General features: G+C 34.2%; 1 protein-coding gene across 2 annotated transcripts in view; it reads right to left on the bottom strand.

Moving 5' to 3' along the window:
- The window catches only part of LOC136027942 (fidgetin-like protein 1), a 71,446-nt gene that overhangs the window by 30,040 nt on the left and 28,809 nt on the right, over positions 1–12,597 (bottom strand). For both annotated transcript variants that reach the window (XM_065705411.1, XM_065705412.1), the window contains exons 5-7: positions 11,190–11,374; positions 6,470–6,694; positions 1,056–1,263 (exon numbers count right to left, since the gene is read on the bottom strand). In XM_065705411.1, the coding sequence (XP_065561483.1) occupies positions 1,056–1,263; positions 6,470–6,694; positions 11,190–11,374 (618 nt within the window). The remainder of the gene's footprint in view (positions 1–1,055; positions 1,264–6,469; positions 6,695–11,189; positions 11,375–12,597) is intronic.

Here is a 12,597-nt window from a genome sequence, read left to right as displayed (position 1 = left end):
AGCTGTTGCTTGGGAATAGGGAGGCACTATGTCCTGAATAAAATTTAATTCTTTTAACCCGCAATATGTAATTGATCAACATCTGATTTTTCAATTACTGTAATGGATAGCATAAAATTAAATAATTTATCATGAGATGTAAATGAAAAGATACAAGAAAAAGCCAACTCATTCTCAAACTTTCCATAAAGTACCATTGAAAGCATGCAAGGACAATGGAAAAGATGTCCTGCAAATACTTAGTCACTACCTCTAATCTTTACGAAGAAAAAAAGAAAAAAGGAAGAAAAAAAAAGAAACAAGAAGAAAAGAAAAAAAAGAAGAAAAGAAAAAAAAGAAGAAAAATAAACCTCCTTGCGCTATCGATTGTATTAAATGTATTCAAAAAAAAAATGGAAAGATAAAATATGTTGAAAGTCAAACCTAAGAAAAATGTTACTTATGCAATGTTACTAAATGCAAATTGATCAAATGACATTTCTTGTAAGGTGCTTTTTGGCCTATTCCTAACAGATATACTAGGACATTTTTAGGGACAATCCTTTCTCGAATATCAAAAAGAAAATTCTGTTCTGTTTGATCGAAAAAACAAAATTTACGCTTCCTAATGGTATAGGTTTCTCCAAAACTAAATATATCTATTTTCAGCACAGAACAATACAAGTTTTCAAGAGAAGTTTGGAAGTTTCTAAGATTTCAGGGAAAGGCAAGTCAATTTCAATCCAATCATATATATTTAAACAAAAAAATACATAACTACTATACATAATCTGCCCTAGCCAAGCACAAAAAGTGCTTGGCTAGGGCAGACACTTAACTAAAGAATAGTTAAACAATCAACAAACAGAAACAACGAATCGACTGGATTTATCAAAAAAGGGAAAAAAGTGGGGGGGGGGAAGAAAAAAAGAAAAGAAAAAGACCGAAAAGAGGAGGACCGAATTCTAAATAATTTGGCCACACAAACTAAAAAAGTTTCTATGGACGAGGATAGGCTCATTCTTTATGATGGTATCGAATCCCCTGAAGTTTAGAGCTTCCTACAAGAAGTTTACCTTAATAGTTTTCTTAGCAAATTCAAGCCCAGCAACATCCTCCCACGTCACTTGGGATTTCATATCCATTATTTCATTTTTTATCAATTCAATCAGCTTTTTGTCAATTCCTTTTAATCGAGGATCAAAGTCTTCATCTTCTTCAATGAAAGCCGGCTCCACACGGCCACTGTTTCCTTCTTGATAGTTTTTAGCACGACAATCAGCTCTAAAAAGTGAAATTTTCAAATAAAAACGTTCCAACTGAAACACCGTTGTAAAATTAAAGTAAATTTTACAAGAAAAACAAATTGAGCTCAATTGGGCTAAAACGAGTTTTCTTTTACCGGTTCACAGACACACGATGTAAAATAACCCACGAACAATTTGCAAAGCGAAGGGGCGAGGGACTTAAAGAACTTTATGGGTATGTTACTAAAGCAAATTGCATAAAAACGCTCAAGTATATTTCGTAATTCAGATTACAAATAGTGAGTTGGTTTCCCTAAAAACTAGCTTTATACGCAGTGTATCAAGCATCTTTTTTTTGTCCCAAGGCTAGGGGACCAGGATTAAACTCTCAATCAAAGCTTTTTTAAAAGAAATAAGGGGATTTCGAATTTTTGTTTGGGAGAAGGACCTAAACTATTTTTTTCTTTGGTTCTATCAAAATAATATGTTCTATTGTTCGTATTATACGAAAGGCTCTTCGGCTAGTTTTAAATAAACCAAAACTGAACAACTTACAGATAATGAAAATTACTTGCTAAACACAATATTTATATTAACTGATATATATATATATATATATATATATATATATATATATATATACATATATATATATATATATATATATATATATATATATATATATATATATATATATATATATATATATATATATGTATAATAGTCATAATTATTATAAGTTTAGGGAATAGACGTATACTATACGATAAGTATAATAGACGTGCGCTGGCCAAACTTTATTCTACTTTTTGTGATCATTCTGTCCTTTATGCTTCAGGTTTTTTCCCGCTTCTTAATAATGGTAATTTAAAAAGAATTCGGATAAATTATTTCAAATTTTGCAAATTTCTTCTGTATCTTCCACCTTGGACAAAAAACCGGACTCTTGTTACAAAATTTTCAGTTCCTGATATAACTTTAAAGTTGGAGATTCTTCACAGAAAACTCTCCAGTACAGCTTCTGCGCGACTATCCCCACACCACCGTCTTATCCGTTTTTTTCGTTGACTATGTGTGTGTATTTATTTTTCTCTTTGCGTTTTTTTTAATATTTATTCTTACTCCACCATATTTAATTTATGTAGCGTGTGGGTGAAAAATAAAATTGATTAATTAATTAATTAACATCTACTAGGTAACTTAGTTGTTTCATACATTCCTGAATAATATTAGCATTATTATCGTCCTTTCAATTCTAATTTCGTAAAAGCTTTTCTGCTCAGGGTTTCTTCTTTTCTTTATTGGCATTCCTTAAGTCTTTGTCATTCAACCTATATTGGCTAGAGACACTATTTTTCTGTGGTGTGCATTTAACTCAAACCCGTTCAACTCAACCCCAGTCAACTTAACCCCCATCAGATCCAACGAATCCAACGTAATTCAACCACTAAGCAAATAAAATATCCCGAAACCGTTTTGTCTAATAGATAATTTACCTATTTCGTATATTCCTGGATAGCATCATTTTTATGCGTCCTTCGACTTTGAAAATTCGTAAAAGCCTTTTTTGTTAGGATTTCTTCTTTCCTTCTTAGTACCCCTGATATTTGGTTTTACAGGTTTAGTTCATTAAACTTATATTGGCTAGAGGCACTGGTTTTTGTGGTGTGGATGTAACTCAAACCAATTCAGCTCAAACCTCTTTCAACTCAACCCCAATTTAAATCAGCCTAATCTTAAATCAACCCTCTCAGAAAAACCCACCTAATTCAACCCCCATGCAACTCAAACCCTATTCAACCTCATGTCACTTGACCCCCATTTAATTCTAACCCCATTCAACCTAACATAACCTGTTGCAGGTTTTATATTGCATTAAGGGTTTAGCTGAATGAGGGAACTTAGTTTCAAGTGGGATGAGTTAAAGAGCGTTTAGTCAAACGGGGATTAAGCGAAACAGGGGATGAGTCAAACGGGGTTGAAGTAAGCAGGGGTCGAGCCGCGTGGGATTAGTTTAAATTTTGACGAGTGAAATGAGCGTTGAGCCACACGAGGGTTGAGATGTATGGAAGTTGAGCCAAATGGAGTTTGAGTCAAATGACGTTGAGTTGAATGGCCATTGAGTTAAACGGGTGTTGAGTTGAATGTGGGTTGGGTTGAATGAAGGTTGATTTAAATGGGTTGAGTTAAATGAGGCTGATTTATATGGGAGACCTTTCTTGATTAAGAAATGATTAGGAAAATAAATAAATAAAAATGCAATAAACTTACAGTATATTTACACAATCTACATTTTATTTACCACATTAAGGTAAATATACACAGCTCAGCAAGATAATTTTTTTTGGCAGATTTTCTTATCTATATTTATACAAAAGTAACTACAAAGACCGCACAACTTTTCTAGATGGTGATCGCCTATTTTATAGATAGGCCTATATAACTAATAGTTTAATCGGCCGAATAGACGAAAAACAAAAGTAAAACCATGAAAAAAAAATCATAATCAAACACACCGTTTCATTGGGCAGTCTCAAGTGAAATCTTAGTTATTCTTCCCAGCTAACATAAATGATTAAGCATTTCCGATTATAGCGATGGTGTGTGGTAGTGCCAATTTTCATGATTGTGTTGTTTAAACGAAGAATAGGAAAGGAGAGAGAAACTAGGATAATAAGAGCAAGTGGAAAATTGAGGAGAACTATGCAAATATTTTGCTCCCCTTGATGGTCTACAGTGCCAATGATAAAAACTACCCTTTCATCGTTAATTGGAAAGGGTCTTTCCTATTTTAGTCTCGGTATTTTTGTTTTTTGGTTTAGTTTTTTTACTATTCTATGGATTTTTATCGCGTATTTTTTATTATTTGCACTGACGACGCTCAAGCGGAAGTCTTGACCGAATTGCATTGTCCCCTGTTGTTTTCTTTTTCACTGGCTGTTATTATGCTTGTTTTTCTATTTGCATAATCCTCTGTTGTTTTCTTTTTCACTGGCTGTTTTTATTCTCGTTTTTCTATTTGCATAATCCTCTGTTGTTTTCTTTTTCACTGGCTGTTTTTATTCTCGTTTTTCTATTTGCATAATCCTCTGTTGTTTTCTTTTTCACTGGCTGTTATTATCCTCGTTTTTCTATTTGCATAATCCTCTGTTGTTTTCTTTTTCACTGGCTGTTATTATCCTCGTTTTTCTATTTGCATAATCCTCTGTTGTTTTCTTTTTCACTGGCTGTTATTATTCTCGTTTTTCTATTTGCATAATCCTCTGTTGTTTTCTTTTTCACTGGCTGTTATTATCCTCGTTTTTCTATTTGCATAATCCTCTGTTGTTTTCTTTTTCTACGGCTGTTATTATTCTCGTTTTTCTATTTGCATAATCCTCTATTGTTTTCTTTTTCTAAGGCTGTTATTATTCTCGTTTTTCTATTTGCATAATCCTGTTGTCTTCTTTTTCACTGGCTGTTATTATTCTCGTTTTTCTATTTGCATAATCCTCTATTGTTTTCTTTTTCAATGGCTGTTTTTATTCTCGTTTCTTTTATTTGCATAATCCTCTGTTGTTTTCTTTTTCACTAGCTGTTATTTTTCTCGTTTTTCTATTTGCATAATCCTCTATTGTTTTCTTTTTCACTGGCTGTTATTATCCTCGTTTTTCTATTTGCATAATCCTCTGTTGTTTTCTTTTTCACTGGCTGTTATTATCCTCGTTTTTCTTTACGATTCTTTCGTTGTGTCACGATTAGCCAGTGTGGTCTCAGAAATTATTTATGGTTATGTTTTGTCGCTCCAAATTGCATCATTGTCCCTTGCCATTGAAATTATTCCATTACTCTTTCAGCTTTCTCAGTATAACTAGCGTGATTACAAGATAGTATTAAGCTGGCAATTCAATTGATTTGCTAAGTGGAATATGTACACTTTCCCCGACGGTAATCCTTTTTTTATTTTTCGGATATTTGCACAAAAAATCTTGCTAAAAAGATTCTAAAAAAAAGATGTAACACGATTTCTGGGCGAGTTTGGAATTGGCATGCTGACACTCTTTGAAATTGTAATGTCTTGGAACGCCAATACTTTTATTCTTTATTTATCTGTGTGTTTTTGTTGAAGCAAATAACTTAGTTATGAGGCAGTATTTTATTCACAATGAAAATAATATGCTCGGTAATTTTTCGTTTCCTTAAGTAATTATGAATAAATAGTCAGGTCAATAATAGTAACACCAACAAAAATTAAGAGGCTTACAAAATAATGTGTAATAATCATATAAGCCTAATTTTTACGACTTAAAAATCACTACTACTACTATTAACAACTCACCGCAGCACCAAGCCGCCCGAGGCCAACACAGCTACGCACGCCCCTTCTCCATCACAATCTATTGAATGTCTCCCTATTCACACCATCACAGGAAGTTTCCATTTCCCATAAATCTTTCTTTATGACATCCTTCCACCCTAACCACGGATGACCTGCTTTCCATTTAGCAACAGACTATTTACATTTTCAAGAAACTTTCCATAAATTCCTTTACATTTTTTTCCTTTAAAAATAGAAATGAAATAGAAAAATAAAAAGACAGAAACTAACGTTGTTTCCCCTATCAATTCCTACTTTATATTGTAATGCTCTTAGGTCACTCGGTTTGCTGCGCCTGAAGACTGTACTAGCCCAACGGTCAACTGCTTGGCGTGGATCTTTTTCGGGGGGCCTTAACGCTTGTTAAGCCGAGCCCGCCAGGTTCGAAACACCCAGTGCTAGCAGCCGCAGGCGTAGATAACTGCAACACCACAGTCGATCCCAAATGCCTAGACAAGTATGCGTTGGTCCTGTCCGAGTTCAAACTAAGGAAATCCTAGGTTCTCTCTCAACTACTCTATTAACTGAAAATGCAGGACAAGCACGTACAACCATTAACATTTATAAATTCGCTCAACAAAACCTAAAACCTAAATCATACTTACTTATGCTATATCCTTTTTAGACGACAAATGACGTAAGAACAACGAAAGCTAGAAAACTTTACTTTTTTTACTTTCCAAAAAAACACATTTTTCCAGTCAGGTATTTTTCTGTGGTTTAATGACGTGCGTCGAATCGGCTAAAACTCGATAAAGATTTATTAATTAGATTTTTGGAGAGAAATGGTTTTTAACATTTAATCAATAATAGTTTATATTCATTTAGTTATGCTTATTCCACTATAAAAAGCATTAAATTCAGCTATTATATAAAAATATTTCACCTGCGATTCCCACCGTCATCTGACAAAGCTGACTTAATAGGTGGAATAAAAGGGGCGTTACTGACTCCTCGGCGAACTCCTAACGTCTTTTTCGTTCCTCCAGGGTTAGCATTTTTTTCGGAGTCGTCAATAAGTTTCTGCTGTCTAGCACTCACAAACCCGCGAGGCTGATTAGGGTATAGGGGTTCCTCATCTTCTAACTTTCTTTTTTGAACTCGATGAGAACTGTAAAAAAAGGTAAACCTAATTAAAATAATCATATAGGGTATACAAAGATGTAACTGAAAGCAATTTCACATGAAGGATTAGGGAAAAGTGGCTACTCATTTTTCAACTTTCTTTTTTGAGAGAAATGAGCACAGTAAGAACAGGCAGACCACTCATAAGAATAAACATAATGATGATATTGAAAACAAGCTCACGATGCTAAAAAGAATTTTATAGGGAGGATTAGGGCAAAGCGGCTACTCTTCTTTCAACTTTCTTTTTTGAGAGAAATGAGCACAGTAAGAACAGGCAGACCACTCATAAGAATACACATAACGATGATATTGAAAACAAGCTCATGATGCTGAAAAGAATTTTATAGGGAGGATTAGGGAAAAGTGGCTATTCATCTTTCAACTTTCTTTTTTGAGAGAAATGAGCACAGTAAGAACAGGCAAACCACTCATAAGAATACACATAATGATGACATTGAAAACAAATTCATGATGCTGAAGATAATTTTAAAGAAAGGATTAGGGAAAAGCGGCTACTCATCTTTCAACTTTAATTTTTGAAAGCAATGAGTTAGCAAAGAAAACTTAAGTGTATACTTATATGATTGAATATAATGATGATACTGAAAACAAAATCATAGCAGCTCCTCCTCTTCTAATTTTGTTTTTTGAAAGCGATGAAAACAGTTAAGAAAAAGTAAACCTAATGCACAAACAAATAAAAGTATATATAATGACAATTAAGGAAATAAATTAAAACAACTCATTAGAATGCAACGGCCCTTTGCCTGCCATGCCTTACAAGCCCGATATGCAAATCATATTAGTATCTTATATCTTTAAACAAGTAATAATCTTGTGTATTTATAAATATTTTCTCGAAAACGGTTAGATATCTTTTTCTTAAAATTGGGACAGTAGCTTTTTCTGGTCAGAAAAACTGTCCTGATAGGTCGCAATTTTGGAACCCCCGCGTTTCCCACCAGGGGACCTTTAATAAATTTTTCTTAAATCCTTTAGGCAAGTGAAATAAGAGACTAAAATACCGGAAAGAATTGTCAAAATGAAGTTTGGCCCTCAGAAAAAGGTACAAATCAATGAGGCGATGGGGAAAACAAAATCATGATTATGTTCATAAACTAGGTATTGGACTTCCTTGTTTAATTGTAAAAACCTTGTCGGGTTGATTATCTACGCCGTACACCGTTTTTACGTCTAAATTGCACTTCGCAGACCAGATCTTGGCCCTCTAGTACTAAAATCGTATCCATGGGGCAGAGGCACCAGGTTTAACCCCCCGTACCCAATTTTTTTTTATAAATTGTAAACACGTAACAAAAATGCATATAAACAAATTGTAAATAAGTTTTGTATTTTTTTTTTTTTTTACAAACACTTAATCCGTCCGAAGATAACCCTGAATATGGCATTTCTTTATATTATATAATAACGATACTGAAAAAAGATCAGCGGTGCCGATTAAGGTATAAAAGCTGTTTGTGTTTTAACTTCATTTTTTAAATGTGACGAAAATTGAAAGAAAAAGCAAGGACAATTTGCATAATATTATGAGTATGCTACTAACAAGCTCTTACACAGGATTTTTTTTCGTGTGGATGTAGCTATAACAAAAAAAAAACTTTTTCAATAATTCAGACGAGAAGTAGCCAAAAATTCAGAAAATTTTGAATTTCGGAGGGGACATGCCCAGGTTCAAAGGCTTTACATTATAGATATTAAAAGAATACATCTCTGGGCTGTTTGCAAGGATCAAAGGGCATTGATATTTTGGCTCATTGGAAAATATATTGGCCTTGTCCACATAATATTTGTTGAAAATTTTGCAAAGGCTGCGTTGATTTATCTCAAAACTCTAAAAATTTCCCTTAATCCATCCTCAACTAGTTTCCTCCAAAATTCTTATTTATCTGAAGTTCTACATACCTCAGATCCACATGTTCCTCTTGAGACACCCATGGCATTAACAAGGAGCCACCAATCTTACCTCAGGTTTACTGCTGCCAATATATCCTCACACTGAGGCTGGAGTGAGGTGTTTAGGTTTCGCTGACCTGCCTGGGACGTTAAGAGCTTGGTGTTTCTGGGTCTGTCTATGCGGCTCATGCACGATGGTTGCCAGTCGATCACTACACTCGGTAGCCGGGGTTTGTCATCACGTAGTACGTGGCCAAGGTATCTCCATCGGCGATCTCTTATGACATATGCCACAAGACGCTGACCTATTTTGTTGCGGATAGATTGGCTGGTTATCCTCTGCTGCCAATGGACGTTGAATTTCTTCTGAGACATACATTCTCGAAAGCAAGAACTTTCCTTTCCTGTTAGAGTTCCAGGTTTCGTCTGCGTAAAGAAGAATTGGCTGTGTGACATCTTTAACCTACTGTCTTCTCTTATTCGATATTTAGAGACATGTACCATGTTTGATTTTATCAATGAAAAAACAAACCAACAAGAACAGGAGAATGAACAACAGAATCTTAACTTGGTACATGTTTGACATGGGTACAGAGAACCCAAAGTCCCCAAGTTTTTGAAAAATACCTTTAATTGTAATGAAGAAAAAATACCTTTTTTTGGTATTTTCATTAAAACTGAAAAAAAGCAATAATCCAGTTCCAGTTCCAAAATTCGTATACAGGGTACATGAACTACCAATTAGTTCTTTCACCCCTTTGACTCCCCAAAAAGTATCTGCAGATAATCAGAAATCCCTCATCCTCGTCTGTAACCAAGCCCCTGGAAATAGGGTTTGATAAAGCAGGACCAGTCTTTTCTGTAACAAAGTGTTCTTTAGTTTCTGTATTATTCCAAGATTCCGGGAGATCTCCAGCTCTACACCTTGAATGTGATGCAGGAATGACAGGTTCTCATCAAGCAAGACTCCTAGGTATTTTGCAAAACGCTTTTCAGGCCAACTGATCAAACCTTTGAATGTTTTGAAACCACATATCTCTGGATCGACACTTCCGAAGAGGCAAAAAATCAAACGTAAGATTTATCAATGTTAATCACAAGTCGATTAAAATCCATCCAGAGATACGTCTCCTCAAGAGCAACCCTGAGCTTAGAAATGAGCGCTGTTTTAACCCTTTCACAGCAGGCTAGTGTGGTATCATCTGCAAAAGCCATAAGCTCATCATCATCTACAGGCTGAAAAGAAGGTAGGTATTATTTCTTATTTTTACGTTAAATGTAAGCTTGGTATTTCTCATAGCAAAAATCAGCAACACAAATTTGCAAAGATGGAGAGAGAGAGCGGGGACTCTTTGGATTTTTCAATAAGGATTTAAAAACAGGCATTTTGAGAAACATCGGGAGATGGATTAAAAGGGCGCATCTGGAATGTTGTTCGGGGGGAAGGTACAAAAAACACACCAAACATTTTTTTATATGCATTTTTGTTATACTTGTAAAAGTCAGGCCACAATTTTGGGGGAGGATCAAACCCTGAAACCCCCTCTGGATACGATCGGGTGGGTTCTTGGTTGTTTTTTTTCTTTTTAATAGAAAAAAAAACGATTTCAAAATCCAGGTAGGCCGATTTTTATTACTTCTTCCTAGTTTTTTTCATTGAAAATCCAAAAACCTTTTTTAAATCTAGCGAGTGGGGAGCAAATCTTATTTGTCGACAAAAAAATTATCTTTGTCTCAACTAACCAGTTATATTTTAGCTTCACGCGAATGAACCAAAGCGACTAAAACTGATCAAATAACATTAATTTAGGGGATCAGTATTCGAGATTTCACAATACGATTCCACACAACGACAATAAGCTCAAGGAATGAATAAATTTTTTCTCAGATTACTACGAAAAGAAAACTCACATTGAAAAATTCGAAAACACCTTTTTTTTTAATCTAGCGAGTGGGGAGCAAATCTTATTTGTCGACAAAAAAATTATCTTTGTCTCAACTTACCAGTCAGATTTTAGCTTCACACGAATGAACCAAAGCGACTGAAACTGATCAAATAACATTAATTTAGAGGATCAGTATTCGAGATTTCACAGTACGATTCCACACAACGACAATAAGCTCAAGGAATGAATACATTTTTTGTTAGATTACTACGAAAAGAAAACTCACATTGAAAAATCCGAAACACGTCACAAAGCGCAAGAAAGGCCATAGCAGACATCCCTGTCTTGTGCTTTGTGAGTTTTGTTTTCGTCTTTTTCTTATGTATAGCGTTTATATTGTTATCTCTGTTTTTTCATGTTTTTTAGGCTAGTTTATTTTATTTTCATTATTTTTTTCCCCGTTGATAAGGACCTCCAGATGCAAAGCCAAAATATTTGGATTTTCCTTATTTAAAGTTTTCTTTTTTTTGTTACTTGCCCACTCTCTTGTTTTAAATATCAGACCGGTTTTTATATAAATATTTTTATTTGCTTCAGTTTGTAAATGGAAAGGGACTGTAGCCAAAAAACTGATTTAAACCAAGCAGGATTATAATGAATAGATATAAAAAGACTAACTGTTGAATAGGTCCAGCCCTCACTCTGGAATAACTCTCGTCTTGCTCCTCCTCCAAGTCTGCAAGATCAATTCCAAGTTGTCTAAGTTTCCACTTGGGTAGTCGATGCAACTGCGACGGGTCTTCAATTTGATCTCTCGCCCAAGCTGGTAATTTCGAACTAACATACTTATTGACTTTTTCAACCTAAAATGTTAAATTACTAACAAATAAAAAGGGAAGGACTGCTTTCGTAATTACAGGGAAAAAACAGTGTTGCAATTTTAGTTCCCATGTCAGGAGTCGATACAACAACAACAGATTTTCAATTTGATCTCATTCCAAGCTGGTATTTTCAAACTAACACAGTTATTGGCTTCTACGATCTTAAATATTCAATTACCAGAAAATAGAAAAGGAGAGATTAACAAAAATTTCGCTAAAGGGCTAAAAGGTTTGCTCAAAGGACAAGAGGTGTTTTTAAGTAGTCCCTTTGTTTCACTATGTTACAACCTGTATATGAATGAATGAAACTTCTGAAATATTTCGTTTTCATTTAACAGCAAATAAGAAAAATAAGTGTATCCAGAAAAGCTGCATTGAAGACAAGGTGAGGGGCTGATGACTCCCTCCCTACAATCTCACAGTCTTTTTCGATTGCTTCATTGATCTGAAAGATATAAAACCGAACTAACCGGCCAAAAGAAAACTTGGAGCATAGAAAAAACAAGCAACAGAACTTTCTTTAAGTCAATTAAGCCAAAACTTAAGACAGTGAAAAGCATTAAACTAAATAAAATAAACAAATAGCAAAACTAAAAAACAGAAACTAAGCCAAGATATAAGACAGTGATAAGCGTTAAATAGAATAAAAAGAAACAAAAAGCATTGACTTAAAGAACTTTCTTTAAGTCAATTAAGCCAAAACTTAAGACAGTGAAAAGCATTAAACTAAATAAAATAAACAAATAGCAAAACTAAAAAACAGAAACTAAGCCAAGATATAAGACAGTGATAAGCGTTAAATAGAATAAAAAGAAACAAAAAGCAAAATTAAAAAAGGGAAACTAGAAGAAGTTATGGCTTTCAAGAAAAAACAGAGAAGTTAAAAATAGAAAAATAACTTAAAGAACTAATTAAAATTACAATTTCATTTCAGAGCAAAAAAGAATATACAATTGATATCCTTCTGCCCAACTTTATAGGTGAGTTGCGTTCAATTCAACTCCAGACAGGGAGACTTTGCACTAAATAAATTCAACTCACTTTTGCATTTCTTTTTAACCTATTTATAATGTATCATTATAGTTAGATTATTACCATCAAAGCCCAGAGAATTTCCTCTGATCCTGCCCGGCCTGTGAAAAATGAACGAATGCAAAGCAATTTAGGTTAGGATCCGGGGAGACCGGAATATTCAAGCTGCACCT

This window comes from Artemia franciscana, chromosome 6, assembly GCF_032884065.1.
Source record: "Artemia franciscana chromosome 6, ASM3288406v1, whole genome shotgun sequence".
Lineage (NCBI taxonomy): Eukaryota > Metazoa > Arthropoda > Branchiopoda > Anostraca > Artemiidae > Artemia > Artemia franciscana.
This window is presented reverse-complemented; position numbering and strand designations above follow the sequence as displayed.